The sequence below is a fragment of the Columba livia genome, chromosome 2, assembly GCF_036013475.1.
Source record: "Columba livia isolate bColLiv1 breed racing homer chromosome 2, bColLiv1.pat.W.v2, whole genome shotgun sequence".
NCBI classification, from domain to species: domain Eukaryota; kingdom Metazoa; phylum Chordata; class Aves; order Columbiformes; family Columbidae; genus Columba; species Columba livia.
This window is the reverse complement of record NC_088603.1, coordinates 118,259,965-118,284,631: the sequence shown is the minus strand read 5'-3', so window position 1 is coordinate 118,284,631 and position 24,667 is coordinate 118,259,965. Positions and strand designations below refer to the sequence as shown.

Here is a 24,667-nt window from a genome sequence, read left to right as displayed (position 1 = left end):
GCAAACAAAGGCTGCCAGGCCCAGGGGCTGACGACCAGCCCCAGGCACAGTCCCTGCAAGCAGGAAACCCAGACTACCTCAGCAAGCTGGGAACAACCTTATTCCCTGAACAGCACCAGTCACAAGGAACAACAGCCCACCAAGGCTGTGAAGGAGTTCTCCCACAAATCCTGAGCTGGAGAGGCAGCACAAAGCCAAGCAAAGAACAACATCTGCCCTATCGTCACACTGGCTGCCTTCCTCTGAGATCAGGGAGGTGGAGTATCAACAAAACGTATGTGTAAAGGGACTACATATTTTCACAAGAGAAATGCCAACAGAGATACGGTACTAGCTACAGTAGTCACCACATGAAAAATTCCCTGTGGCAACACGTAGGGCATTGGCAGAGAAAGCATCACAGTCTGAAATTTGAAAATGCCAAGCCACATGCTCTCTTTATAATATGGTCATTTATTAAAAGCAAGGGAAAAAAACCACACCCCACATTCAATCCTTGATCCTTGCATACAAACCCTGAAAGACAGAAGGTCTGCATGCACTGCAGGCCAGACAATTTGCAAGTTTATAATTCTACTGAGAATTTTCAAATGCAGGAGAAGGGGGAAAGATTCTGCTTTCCTTAACCACAAAGGATCACACAAGTATAGCTAAGCCAGAAATTATACCTCACTTCAGGCTTCGTTTTCCTTTCTGCACACATTTACTATTTCTAGCTTCCTTTCTCATAATTTATATAGCTTGTACACTTTGTGTTGCTGCTTTTTAATTCATATGCAAGCCCTCTATAGTCTCCTGCCTGACTCTTATTTTGAATATACGCCCATGTAGCAGCCAAACACTCATAAAAAGCCCTCTAACATGTTCACTTGGTATTCCCTATAGATGAAAAACAGCCTTGGTAAAAAAAATTCAGTTCTAAACTGTTTAGTCAGAATTCTTTTTAGGAAGCCACTGTGTATTCATTACAAAAATAGCATGACTCCTAAGAAACAACTAGTGTCATCATTCATCTGGAACTCCTATTCCCCAAGCCTATGGGTGTTGCACATGGGATCCTACTACATTAAATCCACTCAGTTGACCTCTATTATTTTTCATTCATGTATCAAATTAAATGTTCTCAAGTCTAATGCCCATCTAGACAATGCACTATGCCTTCAGTTAAACCCATGGATTATAAATTTCATATTCAGGTTAACAACCTTGCAGGAAGTCAGTCTCAGGGACCAAAAACTGACAAAATGACACTCACCTAAAGCAAAGAGAATTGTATTGCTTTGAGATGCTTGGAGAGATTTTCTCTCGAGTTGTCAAAACTAAATTGTCAGAGGAGCTGCAGACTAAATTTAGACTCTCCAAGGCTGCATCCATCCATAACCTGGACTTTTTGGCACACCACTACTACAGCAGGCATTCAGAAATCTCAGGGGATACTGCACTTTGCTTGGCCTACTTAGCAGAGACAAAAAGGCATCTAAGACTCCCAAAGAATACAAATACTTCATGACTAAGCCAGCCTCTTCCTTTGCTGCTCCTCACCCTAGCAGCTCTGTTTCTGTAACTGGCAACTGGGGAATAGGCTGGTATTGTTACAGAAAGAGTATTATCAAAGCTACTTCTCCACAGCAATGAGAAAATGTAGGTCTGATTGTTTTTTTTTCTGTCTTTATTACTAACTGTCACGTTGAATTTTAGGTATGCTCTGAATAAAGCCTTTAGTAAAGGTAGAACGTCACATTATTCCTTCTTGCTTAAGCTCAGAATGTCCAAAATCATCGCCAGATTGGCTGCAAAATGTGGGCACACATGAGATCACACAGCCAGGTGCTGAATGTAAGCATATGACACATCTAGGCAGCTCATGCCTCCTAAAAGAAACACCTTTGAGTTTTTTGTTCAGACTTAGCATCCCACCCACTTCCCTCTCCCGCTTTTTTTGGCCTTGAATTTAGCTTTTTATGGCCTTTCAATTGCTCCTTATTAACAAGAATGTACAAGAACTGAACAGTCATATAACAGCATGACAAATCCTAATGCTTTTTTCCTAAAAAAAGAAGAAAATGTCCATACAATTTTACAGTAGGTTATAAAAATTCAGTTACAGTGGCTCTGCAGCTCCCTGTTAATGCTGTGAAATGCCTCATAGTTGTAAAGAGTTTCCCACATCTTCCTTCTCTTTGAAGTCCTGGAGAAATGCTCATATTTAATGGAAACTAACATTAAGCTGCATGAAATCTGCCAATGCTTCAAGGAACATCAGTCAAAGGAACACCAAAATGAATGAGTTAGCTCAACTGTTCTCCAACTATGGTCCATACCACATTTGCTGGTGCTCTGCCTGTTAGTTGTCTGGTCATTTGTGCTACTCTTCCCCTAGTTTCCATCTTGTAAACTACACTAGAAGTACACTAACTATATATATATAAAATAAACTATTTGGAGTTTACATGGTAAGCTATTAATGTATTAAATACAGAAAGATTCCCAAAGCTTCTTGTCCATCTCTCTTCAATCCCTCCACACGCGTCTCTTGAATGTGAGAAATGGACTATGCAGCCTCAAATGGAAAGGACCTAGTCCATAAGAGTACTGTGCTCCAGTGCCCATAATAATCTAGCAGAGTTCAGATTCATCAGTTCAGAGAGTAAAGTCCTTCAGACCACAGGAAGGACTTCACCAGAATGCTTCTTCAGATAAGAAACTATTAAAACCCCTTCTGGAATTGTAATGAACATTAACCTAAAAATAAGAATGTGTAAGTATCAAGCTCAACTATTGAACCAAATGGGGAAATTCAAATTTACAGCTTTCACCTGTTAAGATATGAACACAAAAGCATCAGGTAACTGTAGCAATCAATACAATCCAGGAAGTTCTAATAGAAGAAAGATTTCATTTTATGCAGGATGAAGAACTCTAATAAGACAATCCTTTTTCAGTTTTTCCCTTGTGGTGTGTCCCAAAATCCTCACTGGAGGTCACAGAAAGAATTGTATAAGAAGCTGCATGATGAAATGGGACAATGGGTTTGCAACAATTTCTGTGCTTTTCTCCTGCCTGCCCCACCCAGCCGAAGTCTCTCAATCTGCTCTTCTTAAATATATTTAACTCATTGTAATCCGCATAATCAAAATTTCCTGAGCTCACACCTCTCCCCTATTTTGGGAAACTTTTTGTGTGTGTATGTTGTTTTTTTTCCTAAGCCCACACACATTTAACTTGACAGAGAATTCACTTCAAAAGCTTCCTTTCAACTGTTTATGAGCATATAAATAACTATGCAGGAACAAGTCAATAGCTTGTCTAGTGTGTTTCCTCTTTCAAACAATGGCAAACATTGAGTATTTTGGGATGAAAATGCCTATTTTCTTCTATCTTTCTATCTCCTTAAAAGTGGATGTGTATATATATAGCTACCCCCATATTTACACACATGTGCACACATATCCCCCCACTTAAGTATTTTTTAATGTACAATTCACCAAAAGAAAATATGTAGTCTAACTTCCGGACATGTAAATATAACAACAGCTAAATATAAATTTTCTATTTCAAGTTTATGACTGTTAAGAAGGTTATTTCCCATGTTCTATGTCTTTAGTTATTTAGTTTATATCAGTTACTTACATGCACTTTAACCTGCACTTTTTCAACGTCAATTTTATAGTCATTGTGCAAGCCTGCAAGAATGCAAGCCTGTGTCTGCAGCTGAGATTTGTTTTTTAAATTTTGAAGAGCAAGCTATGAGGCTGTCATCCTCAAAGGATTTTCTGTACCTTTCATGGAACATCTCTGAGAAAGAAAAATTACTCAGAATGGTAGGTAAATTCAAATATATTCATAAGACCCCATTTATGCATTTCAGCTGGACCAGTAAATAGCTGAAATGTGGTAATGTGGTTTCAGTTCTGTGTACTTAGAGCACTGTCTTCATAAGTAAGATATTCCCAGCATGGCAGTTGTCTGGAAGTAGCAATCGAAGTTAGAACTCCTCCAACACAAACATCTTCAAATTTAAAAATCACAGTACGAAATCAGAAAGAATCACTCCCCAGGGGCATCTGTATTCTCAGTGAAACATCAACCTTAGTTTGTGTCATTTGTAGTCATCACCTAGTTACAGACCCTGTTGTTTAACACTTATCTTGTAGTTGCCACTCTGATTAAACAAAACGTCCAAAATATTCAAACTCCTACAATTTTTTTCAGGGCTCATTACCAACATTACTTACAACAAGAGTTCAGTTACATTTAAAGAGAAACAGGCAGATTTTCTAGACAAACTCCTAAAGCCCTCACAGCAGCGAAAGGCTCATTTCCTCAAATCCATGGTTTTTTTCCACAGTCACACTTGTGCTCTTTTCCTGCAAACACCAGCAGGGATTTCAGGACTCTTACCAGGAAGGAAAAGGTGCTGGAGAATTTTGTTTACCCAGGGTGTTGGTTTTCTACTTGTCTCTTTCTCAGCTATGTCCACTCTCCATTTAAAAAGATACCACCCTGCTAGCTTTAAAATACAAAAGCTTATCATGCTATTATTTTCTTGCTTAGTCAGCCTTTTTATTGCTCCTATGTATCTTCTGCTACATTCATCACATTCACTTCTACATTTGTTGTGCTTTCTCGAGGTACCTTATCTTCCCTTGACTAACATGAACACAAAAACGTTTCCTTTGCACGTACACCTCTCTTCCCAGAGTAACTGTTTTATGCAAAAGTTATCTATTTTCAACAAATCAGACTTCTAGAGTGGTTTTAAAATAAACATTTGTAGAGCATACCGCGCTTTCTTACCTGAACAGAGTTGTTCGACTTTTGTGTAGTTTAAAGCTAATATATCATTAACCCATGCGATGATGTCATGTCTGCTCATAGTCTCTTGGGTTATAGAGGTAGAGTACACGTTGACCGCCATTCCCCAACTAGGAAAAAAAAGAAAAAGGAAAAAAAGTATTATTGACATTTTTATAATTATTTTCTGGATACAATGAATTTACATTTCTTGTTAAAAAAAAAAAGAAGGAAATGCTGCATCACTACACAACCTTCTCTTATTTATTGAGAAAGGAGGCTTAATTTTTCTTCGTTGATGATACATGGCCTCCTCAGTGTCCTGTTGGAATCTATGAACACGTTTCTGTGGCTTATATTGTGAATTTAAAGAACACATAAACATACAGCATTCCACTTAATGCTAATAAGGCAGGGAAAAAAGAATCAGACATAGCCTAAAGATAAACAGACAGCATCACAGACCTGGGATTTCATTACATAGTGCTGTACAAATACAGTGATCTGACGTCTATCCCTCAGCTTTTTGCCATGGCATGTTGAGCAGACTGCCTAAACCAGTATTTAGTTTCCAGATAACTTCTAGAAGATGTAGATGTTCTACTTAAATACCAATTTCTTACTGGGATGAGGGCCTTTTGGATCATTAATTCAGTTCCTAACAGTCACAGAGTGAATAGCAGACAATCCTTTTTATCAATCTAGCAACCTCTATCCTGAAAGTAACTGAGAGTTGCACTCCCAACCGTCTGCTTGGAAAGCTGCTGCAAAGTCCTCTAAATCATTAAGAACATTTCCTCTCAGCTTAAACCCATTTGTTCTTCTGCCAACATTACCTTCCAGCTATAATGGCTTTTTCTTCCCCAGAGCTGATTCCATATTGCATTAGGGACAGCACTCAAGAGTCTGTCCCAGTGCCGAGGTAGGCTAGATTAAACAAATCAATCTTCTGAGTCTCTTACAAAGTCAGAGCTCGCTTGCTGGTCATGTAAGCAGTCTTCCTTGGATGCAGACACACTGTTTCAGACTGTGTTCAGATAATGTTTCACCAAGACCTTGGAAAATGGCACCCTGCTGGAAGTTTTCATAGCCACATCAACCTAAATAGATCCTTCAAGTTAGCTACGGTCCTTTCCTGCAAGCAGGTCTAATTCACAGGAGCTTTTACCATCCAGTCTCTAAATGCATAGACTGGAAACACATACTACTCGATTGTATTCCCCGTTATTCTACACTAGTTACAGGTTTCTATTGCAAGACATTGTCAAGATTAAACACGATCACATTCAAGTTCATCTCATCAATAGTTTCAAAGAGCAGAGTCAAGATAACTCACGAAAAGTATAAATAATGTTCCCGAGACTTCAGGAAGTCCACTAGTAACAATCCAAGTATGAGGCGTTACAGAAATGATCAAACAGTCAAAGTTGCACTGTTATTCTTGGAAAGAAAGGGTTTGGTGGGGACTGCACTCCTTTGTGTCTAGTGGCAACTTGTAGCTAAACTTAACTGGTGCCAGCCCTGCCACCTCAGCCTTGGACCTCAACCTTCTTCCTCAGTGAAAGAGAGTAGGATCTCTCCAGTGGGATCTGAAGTCTGCATGGATTATTTCCATTGACAAATTGCAAAAAATGTAACTGTTTGAAGCTTGATAGACAACTCTGCAGAGAACATAAAGACTGCAGGTTAACTCCATCCATTTTTCAGGCATTCTGGAGCAACCCAGATAAAAATTGTAAGAAACCCACTAGCAATGAAACTTGACACAGTAACATATCAGTGTGTAAGTATGTACAGTAGGGAATGTGTTTAAAACACAAGATGACAAAGTTCATAAAACAGGTCATCTACTACACAACAAACTTCACAAATAACAGAAGATCATTCAAATTGGGCAGTGGTGGAGTCACCATCCCTGGAGGTGTTTAAAAGGCATTTAGATGAGGGACATGGCTTGGTGCTAGAGTTAGGTTAGGTTATGGTTGGACTCAATGATCCTGAGGGTCTCTTCCAAGTGAAATGAGCCTGTGATACTTTGATCTACTGACATTAAGATCCAAAATATAAAATCCCCAAATTTGCTTGATGAGAAGAAAAAAAAGAAAAAAAAGACACACACAAAAAAAAGGCAAAAAAACCCCAACCAGACAGACCAGTAAGGGAAAGTAAGCTCAAGAAAGCTCAGAAACTTCATGCTCCAATAGTCAGGCTATTACTGCCAGCAATTCATTCAGACCCAGGCTGCCCCTCTACCCACTTCTGTATGGGCATCTCCAAAGTACGGAAGAAATGAGCCTGTCCTCAGCCTGTTCAGTTCTTCCCGCCAGCTCCCAAACAGCACAGCTAATTGTATGAACATAGCACTGTATTCACTGTAACAGTTCACAAAGGTCGTTTTACTGGCACACACGAAGTGCTTGGATTGAACCAGGCGCTAGGAACAAAGTTTTAGAAACAGGGAGTGCCCATTTACTCTTGAAACCACACCGTAATGGCTAACCATGTAATCTCAGTTTCAGCATCAGGAAGGGACTGGGCACAGCACAAACAGCACCTTTGTTACTCATGGCATCTGAAGTTTAAACTGTCACTGTTAGCATGGCTTTTACTTTATTATTCCTAGCCGTTTTATATAGCCAAGAAGTAACAAAAAGATACTGTCACTATTAAACTAACATCTTCAGTATTGTTTGTAAGATCAGTTCAAGCAACAGCTTAATAGCGACTTGAATAATCTCTTAAGATTCAGAATAGTGAGTTTAATATTAAATCAAGAGATCAATATGGAGCGGTCCACTCACTCCTAAAGAAGCTAAAGAAATTTAGATGCTAACATTTGAAATAAAGCTACTCCGATTTGCAATTGTCACTACTTCATCCAAATCTGATTGTCCTCTGGAGGCCAGGCAGAGCTCAGAACAACCATCAGCTACCAGTAGTGAAAGCAGCAATTCTACTCTGTTAAAAAGATCAAGAAAATCCACATACAGGAAGGAAGCAGAAATTCCCTCATCATTCTCTTCCAAAAGGAACTGTAAAGACAAATACCTATACTTCTACAAGATGACAGGAGAGCAAACAACCTCTTTGCTGCAGTTCATGGGATGGAGAATTCTACTTCAGGAAACTGTGAGTAAATGAATAACCTTGAGTTTTACAACAATACCCTTAAGGATGTCTGTAATATAACTTATGCTGTGTCTGCAAATGAATTATGGTCTACGAGTCAAATGAAAGTTCAGGCTATTTGTTAGAGACAATAGCTTCACATTTGTACACACATAAAAGCACAAGGGTGTATCAATACAATTTTAAACAAAAGTATGCAAAATGCATCAGAATTTCTGTTAAAAAAAAAACAACAATCAAAACCATGCCATTGCCATTTATTCTCAGTGACTCGTTAACATGTCTGAATCTTTCACGGCCTCTTTTCTCATAAGAGTTCACCATGTCTTTGCTGCTTCTGTCCCACCCCCCAATGGCAATGTCTTAAATAAACTCAGCTGAGAAAGGTTTCCTTTACAGTAAGCACGTTCTAATTTAGTGCTCAGATGTACACATATCCTGTTTGCCACACAGACAGACCTTGAGAAAAAAGAAAAAGAGAAAAAAAAAAAAGAGAGAGAGAGATAGGAAAGAGAATTAAAAAGAAGAGCCAGGCACAGGTAGCAGAGCCACTATGCTTGGTGACAGGCAACAACCCCTGTGCTCCACATCCACAGCTGGGCCAAGGTTTGCTCCACGACTCAGTTCCCCACGTGCTGAACTGCTTTGAAAAACACAATCTAGATTCAAAGCACATATTAATAAACATCTGTAAGGTGATGCAAGAGAGCGGCTGGGCAGATGGAGACTTACAGGCTGTATTCTGTGAATAGCCAAGTAGCTAACAACTTACTTCTATGTCCCAATAACATTATTTCCATTTTTGACTTGTGAGGCTTTCCTTTGGTTAGGCTGAAGGCACTCACGCATAAGTCTGTGATAAGGCTTATATATGACTGAAAAAACAGCATCTACCTCGCTGAGATATTTAAGCTTCCACCTTCTAAAAAGTTGCCTGGCAGTTCTGCAGCAAGTAAAAGCAGACTGAAGGTAGCACATCACATCTCCCACTTGAGAGCACACAGATGGAGGTTAAAAAGCACTGGCTGTTACAGTACGGCCTAACCACAAAGGCCTCTGCCTTGTTTTACTTAAAAGAAACTGAAATTCTAATTGCCAGTAAATACAAACAAGCCATAGGAGAATCTTCACATATTAGTCCAGGCTATTTCAGAAAAACACTTCACACATGCACAGTTAAGCACCACAGACCTGAGTTCAGAGGACTAGTTAGATACTGAAAATCATGCTTAAGTAGTTTCCCCAATCAGAAATATACTGGGTCAGCATGTCTGATGGTAAACACTACACTCAAAGGAGTACTAATTTTTTAAGGCATTACATGCAGCATTAAATGTTCAGCTATTAGGCACTTTCCAGTGCTCTTGCTACAGATAACTGCAACTTTTACAAGGTGTTAACCAGCTGTGTTTAAGGACAGTTTTGCAAGAGGCATATTTGTTTTTCCAGGGAGAAACTAACAGTTGTTGACAGCAGACGCTGTATTATGCCAAACCAGTAATAATGGCAAGACTGGAAGGATTACAGCAATTAATCTATCTGCAGTGTAAGAACTCATCACACGTGCCATCACCTCTCAACCTGCAAGGCCTTCCTGATTTGTACAATTAGGTACGGTAGGATGTTAAGTTTTTAAACCCAGTAGAAAGCCTGTGTGACAATACAAAGAGGAGCCTTCTGGAAGCTGGCACCTGATTGCATCAGGATAGATACTGCCAATAAAACAAAAGATCTCACATCAATAATTACTGAAGCGGAAGATAGAGCAGAAAGGCTGAGATGTAGCTGAGTGAGACTGCTGTAGCTCCTGTTGGGAAGGCTTTCTAGATGAAAGCTACAGAAAAACAAAAATGCCTGAAGGGAGAAACCTGCCAGCCCCGGTGGCCACATCCCTGTAGAAGGAAAATTCATCCTTTCATATCATCCTGAAATGGCAGGTGATGTGCAGCTGGACCTTGCCTGCTTCTTTACCATTCACTGCATACAGCCTTCACCATAGCCATTAGAGACCAGTTATACTTGAGGCTGTCTTTACCAAAAGGAGTCCCCAGGACAGAAAAACAACACAAAAATCTCCAGCACAGTTCTGACAAGACTGCTTTTACTCTCCCTTTTGACTTCTGCTGTACTCCCACAGCAAATTCATTGGCCACGGCCAGAGCCCTCACATCAGAACACTGCAACCGAGGTGATATTTGCAGCAAACAAAATAAAGGCTCTACCTAGTCAGAAATTCAAACAGTTCAAGATTAATGACAATGAAATATTGGCACAGAAAGAAGAAGAAAAGGAGAAAAGAATCCTTCTGGTTGTAATATGAGAAGAAATTCACACCTTTTAAAATTATGAATGTCAGATCTCTTGTGCACTGTTCTCATGTTACTAAATGGCCCTGAAATGTTAAAAATCTTCTGATATTCACATATCTCACTTCTGAATGCCATTTAAACTTCCCAAAATGGATCTGACTTGAAGGCCTAAAATGATTTGCAAAGCATGCTACAGAGTCTAGACTATACTGAGGCAATCCATGTACAGTTTGATCGCTTGAATATTGCAGGATTACCATTTAACACTGCAAACAGCATATTTTCTATTGTTCTCATTGCAGTTCCCTGTTTAAACGCAAGCGAGGTTAGAGTGCTAGAGATTTACTTTGGATCAGGGCATGTTTTAAGTTTTGTTCTTTTAAATCAGAGGCTGCATGCCAGCATTGGGATGTTCTGACCTACATAAACCTTTATGATGGGTCTCAAGGACTGGTTTAGACGCAAATCTGAGTAACTCTTATAAAGACTGGTGGTAGCGCTGTTTTGTGGTACATACAGCTTCAGAAAAATTAAAAAACAAATGCGAGGCAGAAAAATACTGGTTCTTTTCCAAACATTCAGTTCCCCCAAATCTGAAAAAACACAATCAAAAGTATTCAAACAATATACAGAGTTGGAGCCAAAACCTCTGAGATGGCCCAATAACTACCAATGTATTACACTGTCTATTGGATACTTTTTACAAAATAGTTTTAAGTTTATTCACTACCCAGCTATGATCATTCAAATCAGAAGAACAGTTACAAATTCCAATAAAGTGATTTAGGGCTTGGAATGTTTTAGGGCACCTGAGGAGGACAAGCCACATTCACTAAGTCGCTTGAATTTGATTTTTTATTTATTATTATTATTTTTTTTTAATCTGGCTGTCATATTTGCATAGCGTAAGATTTTTTTATTTCTCTGACTACCTTCTCATTCCTTCATTCCTCCTGCTGCCACTGAAACTGTATGGCAACATAATACATAATATCAGGTCTCCACAGCAATACTAACACTTCTTATTTTCTCCTTCAGGGTTCACCTTTGCCTCCAAAAGTACGATGCGATATTAGCACTTAACCACATGATATCTTAATTGAGGCTGAAAGAAGCTACATATTCTGAAAGGCTGCTTATCCATTTCTATGAGAAAAAAACCTCAACTAAATAAAAATACATTATTGACAAAGGACAGAGGTTCAAGAAAGGCAGACATCAACAGCTTACGCAAAATGGAAGCAATTCAGACTCTTTGGCTGCCACCATTTCCACAAAAGTGTATTCACTCTGACTGATTAGGAGTGAACCACAGCAGTGCACAGCACCCTCAAACTGCACCTCCATGGAAAAAAGCAATAGCAACGCTTGGTGCTGAACAAGCACTCATTAACACAGGGAACCACAAAAACCTTTGAAGTGGGCAGAATGAGAGAAACATAAGCGTGGCAAGGCTGTGATATTAAAAAAATATCTGCTGCAGTTATTAAAAAATAACTGCTTTTACTTGCAGTTATTACCCAACCCCCAGCCAAGGCTTTCAACTCCAAGATCTTAAGCCTGAATTGCTGTTCTGATGCCCTAAAGGAACACATTCAACCTGTAAAATTTTCACAATAGAAGTGGGTAACTACTTGTCACAACAGACAAGGATTGTGGGGAGGGAAAAAACGTTGACTCAGAGAAAAATAATTCCCAGACTTATACAGTAAACCCAAGTCAATTAGAAACACCTACATTTTAGACAACAGAAGAGGATCTATGACCATTTTGTAACTTGAAAAAGTTGATGAATAAAACAACATCTAATCTTCTGTGAAACAAAGTCTCAATTCACTAAGACAAACATGGGAGCTTTAATTCTCCTTTTGTTATTATTTTTTTGTCATACGGAAAATAACAAATTACTAAGCATACATGCAGTTATTGCTGAAGGATTTCTAAGAAGTTTTAAAAGTTCTCTAATGCAAAGTAACAGCAGTGCTAAGTACACTCATCATGGCGGAGAGAGGATGCCTTGAGAGAAAAGCCTCAGTTCCTGGCCTGGGTTCTGAGAACAACATGGGGACCTCCAATCTTTTTGCTCCCACTAGATGATGGATGAGTAGTCATATTTTCAGAGAGTAGATTCCCAAGTGCTTTAGCAAATACGGACTTACTAAAAAATGAAGACAGCAGCTGAGGAGAGCTTGTCCCCAAAGCCACTGCCCCACCTGAGTGCAGCACATGAACTCCCAGGCAAAACGATGCAGATACACCCACACATTTGAGCAGTCACCTGCGTCTACACCAGGGAAACATCTGCCCCTGATTAGGAAGGGATAAAAATAATCAGAAACCCTGATTAAGAAAAAACAGCGTTGCCGGGCACCCGAGGCACTACATCAGAGGCGTAACCCAGCGGCAGAGCAGCCGCGCTGCCGCCCAGCAGCAGCTTTGGCAGGGCAGGCAGCCCGCTGCTCCCGACTCCTGCCATTTCCGCCTTTTAAGTCCAGAAAACGCCATGGACAAGGCTTGGGAGTTTCAGCAGGGATGAGAGCCAACTAGCTAGAGTCAGATGAAGTCACCAAATGAATTTAGTTTTGACCTATCCCGGGCTCTGCTACCCTCCTCCTCCCCCCTGACACGTATACATTCGGAGGTGAAAGGCTAAAGTAACGTGCTGATTTACTCCAACCATAACGTAATGGCAAATTAGATTTTGTAATACTATACAGCCCTCCTGAGGGGGGGCCTGAGCAGCCTCCAAGTGCCTCACACCCCCACCCAGAGCCCAGGGAGTGAGGCAGTGACTCAGCAGGAGACCGGCACTGTGCATCCATGGGTTTCAGAGGAGGACAAGGCTGGGAAGAAGGGAAAACAGGAGGATTAAACAAGGGGATGTGCAATGGCTGTCTCCTAACACATAGTTGATGTTTCCTAATGGGAGACTGCAGTACACTTGTTAAAGTCTGGTTGTCCAAGGCATGCAAAGTTAACCCTGAGAGCACTCCCGTGGGAAAGTTCTGGCACTAGCTAAAAGAGGGACTTCAATACACCTTTTCTACTGGCAAATGATGTAATAGTATACAGAGCACCAGGACTTTGTCATGCATCAACTTTTCTTTCTTTCACTTTAAAAACGAATGCAGATACACACTGATTTATGCACTGCAACATTTATTCTAACCTTAATATACACATGTCAAAATCACAGAATATCCCAAGCTGGAAGGGACCCACAAAGATGATTGAGTCCAACTCCATTACTGCAGAAAGTAAGGCCTTTTGAAAGTCACCTTCTGAGCAGGCATTTTGAAGGCATTTGATGTGACATCTGAGAAAGGACAAGAAATAGCACTGCAACTGCTCGTGCAACCAGTGCAGCCATTTCAGGAGCCACGGGCAAAGGTGCTGGAGCAGAGCCTGCAGGACAGAGCTGGCAGCCAGCCCTGCTCTGTCCCTCAGCAAGCCATCGTGGCAGGAAGGTGACGACACTGAGCAGGGGTATAAGACGACATTTATTTTAAGCCACCTTTACCCTGCAGTTGTAAACAAGCATGTGACAACAGATGAAGCAACAGGCAACAGTGCTGGCTGCTTTTAGGGGTGCATCACTCTCTAAAACATGGCCGTGTATTTTTGTAATGCTAAATATTAAGCTCTGGCATGGTTGTCCAGGGTTCCACTGCTACCACAGCTCTGCTGCCATTTGGGTTTCAAAGGACGAGTGTTGGGCTTTCTGCTGGGTATGCAGGACACTCAGTGCGCAGGTTTCTAGGGCCAAGCTCTCCAGCAGATGGCTGCGACCTGAACCATGTGCAGATCCCCTGCCAGAGCTGCCTCTGCAGACCACTATACAACACACTATACGGCCTTTTCCTAGGCTCTGCATTCAACCTTTCTCCCACTTCTCTCCCCAGCAGTGGTGAAGAAAGCTAGACCAAAATTAACAATACAAAAAAATCTCAGAGTTTTGACATCTCTGAGTTTATTGAAACAGGCTCAAATAAATAGCCCTGCCTTTGGCTTGTGCAAACTCTTTACAGTTCATTACTAACATTATAAAGATTTCTAGTGTTAATACTACCAGCCACAATGCTTAATTTTGGGTTTGGTTACCAAAGTAACTTGACCTCTCCCTTCATTCTCATGAGTTAATACTATAATAGAAAAGGAGACACTCAAATTATTCTGGTGCTCAAGATATTAACAGCAAATGACTTGCACTTAAGAATTAATCCTACCAAGGACTATCTAGAATAGGGCTGAACTTCTAAGTGCAATTGCTTAACTGCTAAATTAGTTTTGGAGCAACTAAAACTAAAATTCACTAATCCTTCATGGAGTAAATTGCCCTTTATGAACATGCTAGCTCAACCATCTGTGATTTATGTAATGTATTATTCTCGCTGTGTGCCAGTAACCACAAACTTATTTTACCATTGTTGCACTACCAACACAATTGCTGAGACTACCAGCACCAAGTAAAGCTTCCCCAAAACTGTTTTTTGTTGTTTGTTTGTTTGTTTGTTTGTTTTTTCAACCGTATTGGTCTTTGAAGGTCTGTGAAGTCAGTGTCTTCTTTTAGATTTAACTTTTAAAATCTTCTGCCTAGCTAGGTGGGGAAATCCCCAAAGCCTTGTTTTCCCAAATAATGTTCTTTAGATGGTATTTAGCCCTTTGATGCAACTGTCATTGTAAGAACAGAATTACTGGCAATTACAAGTCTTTTCCTATGAACCCCAGTAAAGCCTTGTACCTTAAACTAAGAGAAGCATAGATGTCCTGTTTAATAGGATTTAGCCTCCTTTCATGGAATATCTTAAGGTCAATTCCTAAAGTGTATTGCTTCCAGCTGGTCAATGGTGACATTACCAAGTTCAACTCCCACAATAAATGTGGAGAAAAAAAAAAAAGTTTATTGCTTGAATTACCTTTGACTACATATAAGTGCAGTAAAGAAGGTAATAACCTGTGCAGCAATGTCAATATTTAGTTTCTTCAGCCCTCTCAGTGTTGCTGTAGGTTATTCAACACAACAGTTCTGCACCACTCCCTGTAAAAGCACATCAAACTAAGCACACATCTGACACAGTTTAAGTCATGCTCATAGTTAAACATTTTCTGCAGATTAAACTTATCAATAATCTTAATATTTTCTGCATGAAAAAATATGTAAATAATTAAAAGCACAGAGAGTGATTTATCAGCTTTTAATTTCAAGACAATGTCTAATTGCAAAGTACAAATTAATTTTATGACATAGCAAAAGTATCCCTTTGCTCTACTGTGTATGTAGGAACTTTTGGTCATCCCCGGGTACGAAACTGCAGAAGTTGCTCCTAGTGATTTAGAGAATGTAATATAAAGTAATTAATACACTGCAGCAGCAAGACAGCTTTTGCAAGAATTAAGCTAGAAAACAGTTGAAACTGATACAGTTGAACTGAGACTGCATACACACATTTTTCTTTTTCATTTGAAACTTTGATGATAGGGCGATTTACCTTGGTGGTAGTGCTAAATTTGTTGCTATGTGATATTCCTTTCACTTTTAACGTGCCTGATTAAGTCATGTTGTGCGCTGTGTTTTGAACTCAAGGGCTGTTTATGCCTATTACAGTTACAGAATAGGATCATAAAGTCACTTGGGTAGGCAGGGAACTCCAGAGATATCTGCTCCAACCTCCTGTTCACAGCAAAACCAGCAAGAGAAGGCTGACAATGGTCTCATCCAGCTGAGTTTCAAGTCTCCATGGATAGCTATTCCACAGCCTCTCCAGGGAACCTCTTCTACTGTTTGACTATCCTCGCTGTGAAGTTTTTCTCCCAGTATATAAAGCCCTTTCTACTGTTGCAGCTGCTGACTGGCATTGCCTCTCAACCTCTTCCCGTGCACCTCAGAGAAGAACCTGGCTTCATCTTCTCTACATGCCCCCTCATTTGACAGCTAAAGACTGCAATGGGATCTTCCTCTCTCCTGAGCTGTCTTCTCCAGCTGACCAAACCCACCGCACACACTTGCTGCAGCCCCCTGACCATTCTGGTGGCCCTCCCCCCTACTCACTTCAATATGTCACCGTCTTTCTGAAACTGGAGAGGCCAAATTCAGAAACAGTATGTGAGATGCAGTCTCAGAAGCACCAGAGGGGAAAAAAAAAATCACTTCCCCGGAGCTGCTGGCTACATGCCTGCTAATGCAGCCCAGCATGGGGTTGGCCTTCTTCCCTGTAAGAGCGCACTGCTGACTCATGTTCATCTCCTTCCACAGCACCACCAGGTCCACACTGTATAGCACTTCAGGAACAATTAAAGGAGGGGGTGCCCAAGGTGATAGTGGAAAAAATCTACCTCATCATATAAAAAATAGAGCTGCTTAAGAGTCAAGGTAGAACTACAGCATCATCGTTGCTGTGAAACTCATTTCTCACTTGGGGACCAAGGATTAAAAATGTACACTGGAGAGCCAAACTTCTGCAGACAGAAGTATATATTAAAGGAAAAAAGAAGAAAACACTCCTTATGCATCCTTGAGTCTGACAACTGGCACAATACGAATGTATTGACTGAAAACAGTGGGTTTAGATCCTGATTCAAAACCTACATCTTGCATAACTTTGAAACATTAATATGGGCAAGGAGTGGTGTGGACTCCAAACAATAATTCAGTAAAATATAATTAACGCCATTCTGCATAACAAGGTTTTCAACAGAACGGCTATTTACATGTGAATGTTGTCCTTTTAGGAAAATTTATCTGTTACATTCAAACAGTTATGATTTGACTGCCTGCACATTCTCAGCACTCCTAGATACCATAGTCCTTCTGTGTATGAAAGCTCCTGCGGGACTTTCGTATCACTGGGTTATGTACTCCACTCCCATACAAACAATTACTCACAGATTCTATAGCTATTTTAATAAGCTATGATTTGTGTAACACTGAATCCATAAGTAAAACAAATGCATATTCTACTTCAAATATTTCAGTGCTTCTTATTCATGATGTTGCTGGACTAGCTCCACGGAGATTAACCTTAAGAAGCGAAGCTTAACAACCATGTGAAATTTGCCTAAAATGAATTTTCATTCCCCAAAAACTGTTTAATACATACTGCCAGCAAGCCCTTCTGAGCATCAACACCGCATTCCAGAGTGACAGGCAAGAATTTGCATTGATGTGCATCTCTGAAAAATTACAGCTGCTTGGGTAAGAAATCTGTATGGTACTAAGAAACCCTGCTGTAGGGGGAATAGTCACTCGAGTTACTCCTAAAAGATATGACTGAAGTTCACAGATCTCACTAACTAGCTCTCAGGGTTCCAAATTGCCAAGAAACATAACACTAAAAATTAAACCTCTGAAACAATACACACAACTATATGGAAAACCAGGAACATACAGCATTGCTTTACACTACACCATCAGAACAAAGTAAGTTATGCCTTTGTCAATTGCCACACTGGAGGAGGGCCCAGTTTTTACGAAGAAGAAATCTCAAACAAACACCAAACTGAGAATTTTTCAGTTTGCATAGCCTATTTAAATATCTTTCCAAACCACTTTAAGATTCTGTTTAAATTCACACAAGCTCACAGCAGTGTTTCTGTCCTTGCCCCTCCACATATGCAGGATCCAAATTCACAGGGTACATCTTCCATTGCCTCACTCATCTTTCAGCCCCCTTCCCTCTCCCAGTCAACACACGTAAGCAATGCAAGGCAGTTGTATGCAGAGCCAGAAGATCAAGAGCACGACCTGCATGGCATATCCCTCTCCAGGCAGAGTGATTTGGCACAGTTGTAGGATTTCCTACGGAAGCTACATCCTTCAGTCTCTGCTCACTGATGAACGTTTATGTTTCCTGTTTGGATAGCACAGCAAAAAAAAAACCCAAACCAAACCAAAACACAAACTTAACTCAAAAGCACCCTTCACCAAGCGTGGGGCTCTATGGGAAGCAAAAAAATAATTTTGAAGCAGTTACGCTGAGCCCTTTAATGGGTGTGCTTTCCATGTACAGAGCCTTCTCTACCAAATATTTAATAACTTAGAATACCACCAGAAAACTAGACAAGCTTCTGTCAAAATATTACAGGCAATATTTTCATTTTGAATTAGATATTCAACAGCATGAAGACGACAGAATTGCATTAAAAATAAAAGAGCCACCGGTTTTAAAAACGCAACAGTTAAATGCATGCTCAGTAAACTTTTATAGCTGATACTCCCCTTCTCCTCCCACCTAATTATAATGAAACAATATGAAGAAGATGCTTTATCAATGAGTCAGGCAGCAGAAATCTGAGCAGGACCCAAACAGCTACGCAGTGTTCTGCTAACACCATCCGCAGAAGAAACACGGATGTTTTCCATTTACGTTCCCTAGCACTGATACTGGAAAGCAAGCAATCGGTGCCTCTAGCTGGAGGTCAGGATCTGGGGAGCAAGGAGGATGCAAGTTCCCAAACGCTGTCCTGGGTGCAGCACGAGTCTCGCTGCCGCCGCCACACTTACGCCACGCTGCAGCCTTCGTGCCATCCCGCTCAGCGGTTTGCGTGATTGAGAACAGATGTGGCGAGACCACTCGTTTTCAATTATCAAACAAAGGCTGAAAGTTGCATCCCCAAAACGAAAAGCTGGCACATGATTTTATCTTCTTCCTTACCAAGCGTTTGCTATAATTAGCTGTGGGCATGAGGAAGGAGAAAAGACTGACAAATTAAACTAGTCTCCCCCTGACAAGCCTGAATGGCAAAACCTCTGAAGATATTTTTTAAAAGTCACTCATTCAAATGGCAAGGCTTGAAATGTAAACCTACTACACTTATTTTTTCTTACTGCCTCCCAAAACAAGTTTTATACCTCAGAAGGTTAGACCAGGTATGTCACCTGGGAGAACGTTCCTGTGGTCCAGCCTGCCTGTCACGAGGTAGCTGCATTTCCCTCAAACCAGCCATTTGTGTAGCAGAGGAAAAACTCAAATAAATAGATTTAATCAGGCTCCCTTGGTCCACCACCAACTCCAAATCACCTTTCTTTCACCACACATCACATTTTTCAGTGCCTGTTTTCCAGGAAGGCTCTATTGAATAAACTAGGCAGAAGCCAAAATATCTCTTTCTAAAAGTGACAGCCTGAGGTTCAGCTCTCACAATTCCTAAACTCGCTCCTTTTTTTTTGTTAGCATGCCAGAAACACAGTGCTGTTGCTATACAGATCAACAAGGTAGTTTTTAAAAAAACCAAAACAAAACAACAAAACCCCACATCACATAACAAAAAACAGAAAGCAGCCTCCTACCTACAGGATGTTTCTAAAACCCACAGAGGCTGGGTACCAATTAGGTGTACTCTTATATTTTTGTGTGTGTGACACTGCATGGATACAAGCTGAGAAGATGGTGCTGTCTGAAATTTACTTTCGTTTCCTTACACAACAGGGTTGTCTGTGGAGTATTGTTCTCTTCCCCTTCTTGTCCCCCTCGAAGCTACCTGATTTTAACCAATATCTTCAAATCCCAAAACACTGTGAAGATATTTCCTTCAAGTAAGATCTAAATCCAGGTCCAGAGAGGTAGCCCAATAATGCACACACAGAATATCCGGGCTTCAAATTACTGATGGAGTATTGAGCAGAGTCATCCTCATAACCATCTGAGACATTTAACTGGGAATCACACATGACTGCATTTATCTTCACACAATTTTTCTCTGTACCTTTTGAGAGCTGGACCTGCCCAGCAGAAGACACAAAACCAGCTCTCCCTAGGCAGAGAACTCCCTAATCAGAAAACAAGATTAAAGGAGAACAGTAGCAGCAAGAAGCCAGCTTTATGAAAGTGAAAGAAAAGAAAATAGAGGGTACATAAGCTCGGAAGAACCAAGGAAAGATTTCTGCGTGTTACCTCTTACACCGGCTAGTAGCTGTGGGTTGTAAGTCATCAGGGTGGGCTTGTCTTGGGTAGCTAGTAACTATGTTGTTGCAACCCAGATGCTTGACAGACAAGGTGGTTATCACAAATACTACTTTTAGGAAAGCTCAAGCCAAATTTATGTGGTATGATTTATGTTAGTGGTGGTGGTGGTGGTTTGTTGTTTGTGGTTTTGTTTGGCGATTTATTTGTTTTCTGTTGTTCTTAACAAACATTTATTATTGCTTTTTTCCTGCTTCCAGTGAAATCTAGGGCAAAATTCTCATGATCTGCAACAGAAGCAGTTAGGCCAAGAGCAAACACTTCTGGAAATAATGTTTCAGTTACTAGTATATTTAGTAGCATTTGCTTTGACTAGTATTTACAGTTTCAGAGGATGAAGACAGTCATGCCCATCTGTACTATGAAGTGAGAAGACAGCTCACTGCTTTTACTATGTACCTTCTCCTCAGTTCTCAGCAAGAAACCTGTCCTTAACCTATCAATTTGAACAACACAAATGATCTGTTTTACTTCCGTAGAATCACCTACTTACCATATTCAATGGAACCTGATATTAAAGCAAGAAACGCCTTCTGCCCAAGTAAGGCAAAGCAGTAAGTCTCTCCCTCTGCACCCTGAGTAAAGCTGCACACATGTGGAAGGGACAGAGTGGCCAGAGACAGCAGCAGGGATGTGTGGTGCAGAAGGAAGGATGCTCTGGCCCATGTGGGGCCAGCCGGCAGCCAGCAATTCCATCGGGAGTTGGGAAGGCAAAGACCAAAACAGATTTTCCTACAACGTAAATCTCGACTTTCAGCATGGAACTTATCAGCTCCCACTGCAGTGAATTCAGACAGCCAGATACTTTCCGTAACACCCCACAGCTTATTTCAGTGGCGGGTGAGGAAATCGCCGCTTCCGTCCAGCTTTCGTTCTTATGCGCTGCACTGTTGTGCAGCAGCAGCCTAATGTTTTCTAAAAGGAAGGCAACACTTAGAAAAACCAAATATTTAAAACAGATACCATTAAAAAGGTACATACTCATAGTCAGGAAAAGGTTTTCGTTTGTTTGTTTTAGTTTCTTTTGGCTTAGTGATCTGAAGCAAAATAAGCAGGAAATTGGCCTCCTCCCCCCACCAACCCTATGAAAGTTCTGGGTATAAACTTCAATACAGCCAGGGTATAAAGGACCAGAAAACCATTTTTCTAGCAGTACACTGATAAACCAAAAGTGAGGCGTGGTATCCTGCACAGGAAGGTACAACAGTTCATCCCTTTTAGAGCAGAGTGGTTTAGTCTAGGTATGCCATTCAAACTGGAAATATTCAAACTCTTGATACAGCTAGCTTTTAAATACACAATGAGCTGATCAACCACACAAGGTGCCTAGAGTTTGCCAAAAAAAAAAAAAACACTGCAGACATGCCCTGCTTAAAACTGTTCTCCACACAGCTGTCTATTTAGTTTCTCATTGATTTTTTTCAGTCTTCTTTGAACATACAAGTAAAGCTATAATTAAATGCAATGCTGTTCTCAGAAATGAGCCCAAATCTATTTTGGGTCAACAAAATGACACCTCAGTTCCAACCAGATTTTAAAGTCAGACTCATGATCCAGGGTGCCTGAAACAGCATTTCACTAGAGAAATACAGATTGATTACAGTTATTTACTCCAAAAGGTGACATCTCTCTGTGATGGCACCAAAGTGCCTGGTTTCCATTTACCAGCTAAATAAGGCTGGATGAGAAACTTAACACCTCGGGCCCGTATGTCCCAGTCTGCAAAATACAATATGTCCTTTGGAAGACTTGGGAAAACTATTTGTAGCTTCAAATATGGAGCACATGGTTGGGACTCATGTGGTATAGGTTCAATTCCCTGCTGCATCCTCAGCTAGTGGATAACTTAAGGCAGCTCTTTCCATGTCAGCTTCCTAGTCTGTAAAATGGTATAAACTTCAGGTCTTCTAAAATCTGCTTCAGGAGCTGGATATCAAGTCTTTGGTAGGAGCTGGTATTTGAAACAGTAAAGGTTGGGGGTTTTCTTTAAGTCTGAGAATATGTAAATTGCTAAACACAAATTTATTCTGATCAACAAACACTACTTCTGTTTTAAAATATTTATGAAATGGAGCATGCTAAAAGAAGTAACATGAGAAAGCATTTCTCATACTACAGGTAAGAGAAGTGAAAGGCAAATACTGAAACTCTCTACGTATAGCAGATGCAGTTTAACTTAAGAGCAAAGCTGCAGTACGTAGAAGCATACTGCGAGCAAAGTACGCACTTTGAGATCTGTACAACTGCTGATCTGATGTCATGCTCCAGACTGTTTAATTACATAGTTATTCCATATTTCTAGATACAAATGAAACAAACCATCCCAACAGTCAGAGGCATAGCAAGTTGATGTGTCATATGGTGAAGTTATCCAGGCTGCCCCATACATCTGTTTCAAAGTCACCATGGCACCAACACTCCAGTGGGGCAGCAGCCCCAATACTGATGCTACTAGCCTGTTATAGTGATCTTCTGCTGCAAATCAAACTTGCCAAGGACCAAACTAGTCTAGCTACTAAAAGGTTTTCACAGAAATTAAAAGTTTATTCTCTTCCAGTATCAAGGAGAAGTTTCCCCACAGTTTCCATGTGTTTTATTTCATGTTTCCTTTCAGTTATAGTTGAAATTTACTTCATGAAGTACTTAGAGCTAAGAACTAAGTATCATTCTTCCCCCTGGAGAAAGGGGAAAAATAACAGATATGGGTGTCATGACTCCAGAGATCAGGGTAGGTTTCCACAAGCCAACAAGAATGTAAATAGGATTCCCCAGTGGAAATTTTCATTGGTGCACTAAAGGTTTATTTCTGAAATATATAGAATTGTATTATTTATTTATTGCTCCAAAATAACATGCAACATTAGCATCAGTAATTCTGCATTACTTTATATTGCACTAGATAGGGACACAAAGCTCTACAAGACTAAGGAGTACTCCTCTGGATGAAAGGCTATTTAGATGCAGGATAACTTCAGTTTCTGGACAACTGGGCAAGTGATATAATTATTTCTGTCACCATGTGCTTAACCCAGCAGCCTCACAAAATGTCTTTTCTAGACATAGTTCAATGTATGATATGACGCGCAGAAGGACAAGAAAACTGACTTGTTGATGTCTGCAGAAAAACATGTACAAACGTATTGCAAAAGGATAGTGGAGAATTCTGTTCAACAGAGGTTTTACAAAGAACCCTTCTGAAGGAAAGCAGTGAGACAGCCATCAGTAGCACCTATGACATGTGAGAATCTAAAATAGATGTGTGATAATTAATTTCAAATCTATTTCATATTTCTGCCTAGGTGGATGATGGAAATACAGCTCTCCTCTAAAACAGAGTCTTGTACTGTTCAGCTGATGTTTAGGTATAGGAAGCGAGAGCTCAAATCTTTCTGCAAGTAGAAACAGGTCTTTCCAAAAGCAATTTTGCTACTTTGTGCTAAAAGTGTATATGGAGGCTTCATTACACAAAGTATCAATAGATTCAAAGGGAGAGACAGACCGAATTTTGTGACATTCAAACAACGCACACACTTGGATCTCCGATGCATTACTAGATCACCCGTCAGCGTCTGATCAACAATGAGGTTCACTGTTAAGGTTATTAATGGTCAGCTATGCCGGTAGCAGCTCTGTTATTCTGTTATACTCAGCAGAAGAGAAAATATTATGATTTTCTTGAGACAAACAAGCCAAGTCATCCACGTTTGTTTTCATCTAATCGAGCATACAACTCGCCACTTTGGTCAGATATTTGAAAGCAGCATCATTTCCTGCTGTTTGAAAATCAGCTTTAAGGGGCGTGTTCTCTGCAGAGGCATAGCTTGCTGTCATCCAGGCAGTATTTAAAATAACTGTACATTAACATGAGGGGAGCTACCGGCCGTATTATCACCCTTCGAGTCGGCAGCAAGGAACACATAAAACCAGTTGCGTTCCGGGCTGTGCTGCGACCCTTATCAAACAATGCAAACAATTTTAATGAGCTTATCTGCTGGAACATATTGTCAGAGATGTTAATGCAGAAGCGCTGCCAGCAGCGCATGCCAAGCGATTCATCAAAAATGCCTACAACTGCGACAAAGGATGTGCCCCCCCAACAAGAAAAGCGGTAAATAAACACAAAACGAGGCTGGCTCCGGCCGCCGCGGCCAGCGGGGGTGGCGGATGGAGCCGCCCCCGCCCCCCGCGCAAGCACCGGGGGGGCTGTCACCCCCGCCCCGATGAGCGGGGGGTCGCTGTCACCCCCGAGACCGGTGTGCTGGGGGTGGAGGCCGCCGGCCGCCCCACAGGGCAGCGCCCGATGCCCGGTGTGGTGCCCCGGCCGGGCAGCGGCTGCCCGCGCCCCGCCATCCCCGGCCACCGCCTCCCGCACGGCGCCGCCTCCGAGATCCGCAGCGCGGTGCTGCGGCTCTTTCCAGTGGGAGCGGGCTGCCTGCGCGGGGCTCGTTCTTTCCTTCCTTTTTTTTTTGGGTTTTT

General features: G+C 41.0%; 1 protein-coding gene across 6 annotated transcripts in view; it reads right to left on the bottom strand.

Annotated features, from left to right (window-relative positions):
• Positions 1–24,667, bottom strand: part of MAPRE2 (microtubule associated protein RP/EB family member 2) — a 104,582-nt gene that overhangs the window by 34,855 nt on the left and 45,060 nt on the right. For 5 of the 6 annotated variants that reach the window (XM_065053481.1, XM_013368110.3, XM_065053479.1 and 2 more), the window contains one exon: positions 4,798–4,925. The exons of the other annotated variant lie outside the window; for it this stretch is intronic. In XM_065053481.1, coding sequence (XP_064909553.1) covers positions 4,798–4,918 — 121 coding nt within the window. In that variant the 5' untranslated portion in view covers positions 4,919–4,925. The remainder of the gene's footprint in view (positions 1–4,797; positions 4,926–24,667) is intronic. 6 annotated transcript variants of the gene reach the window in all.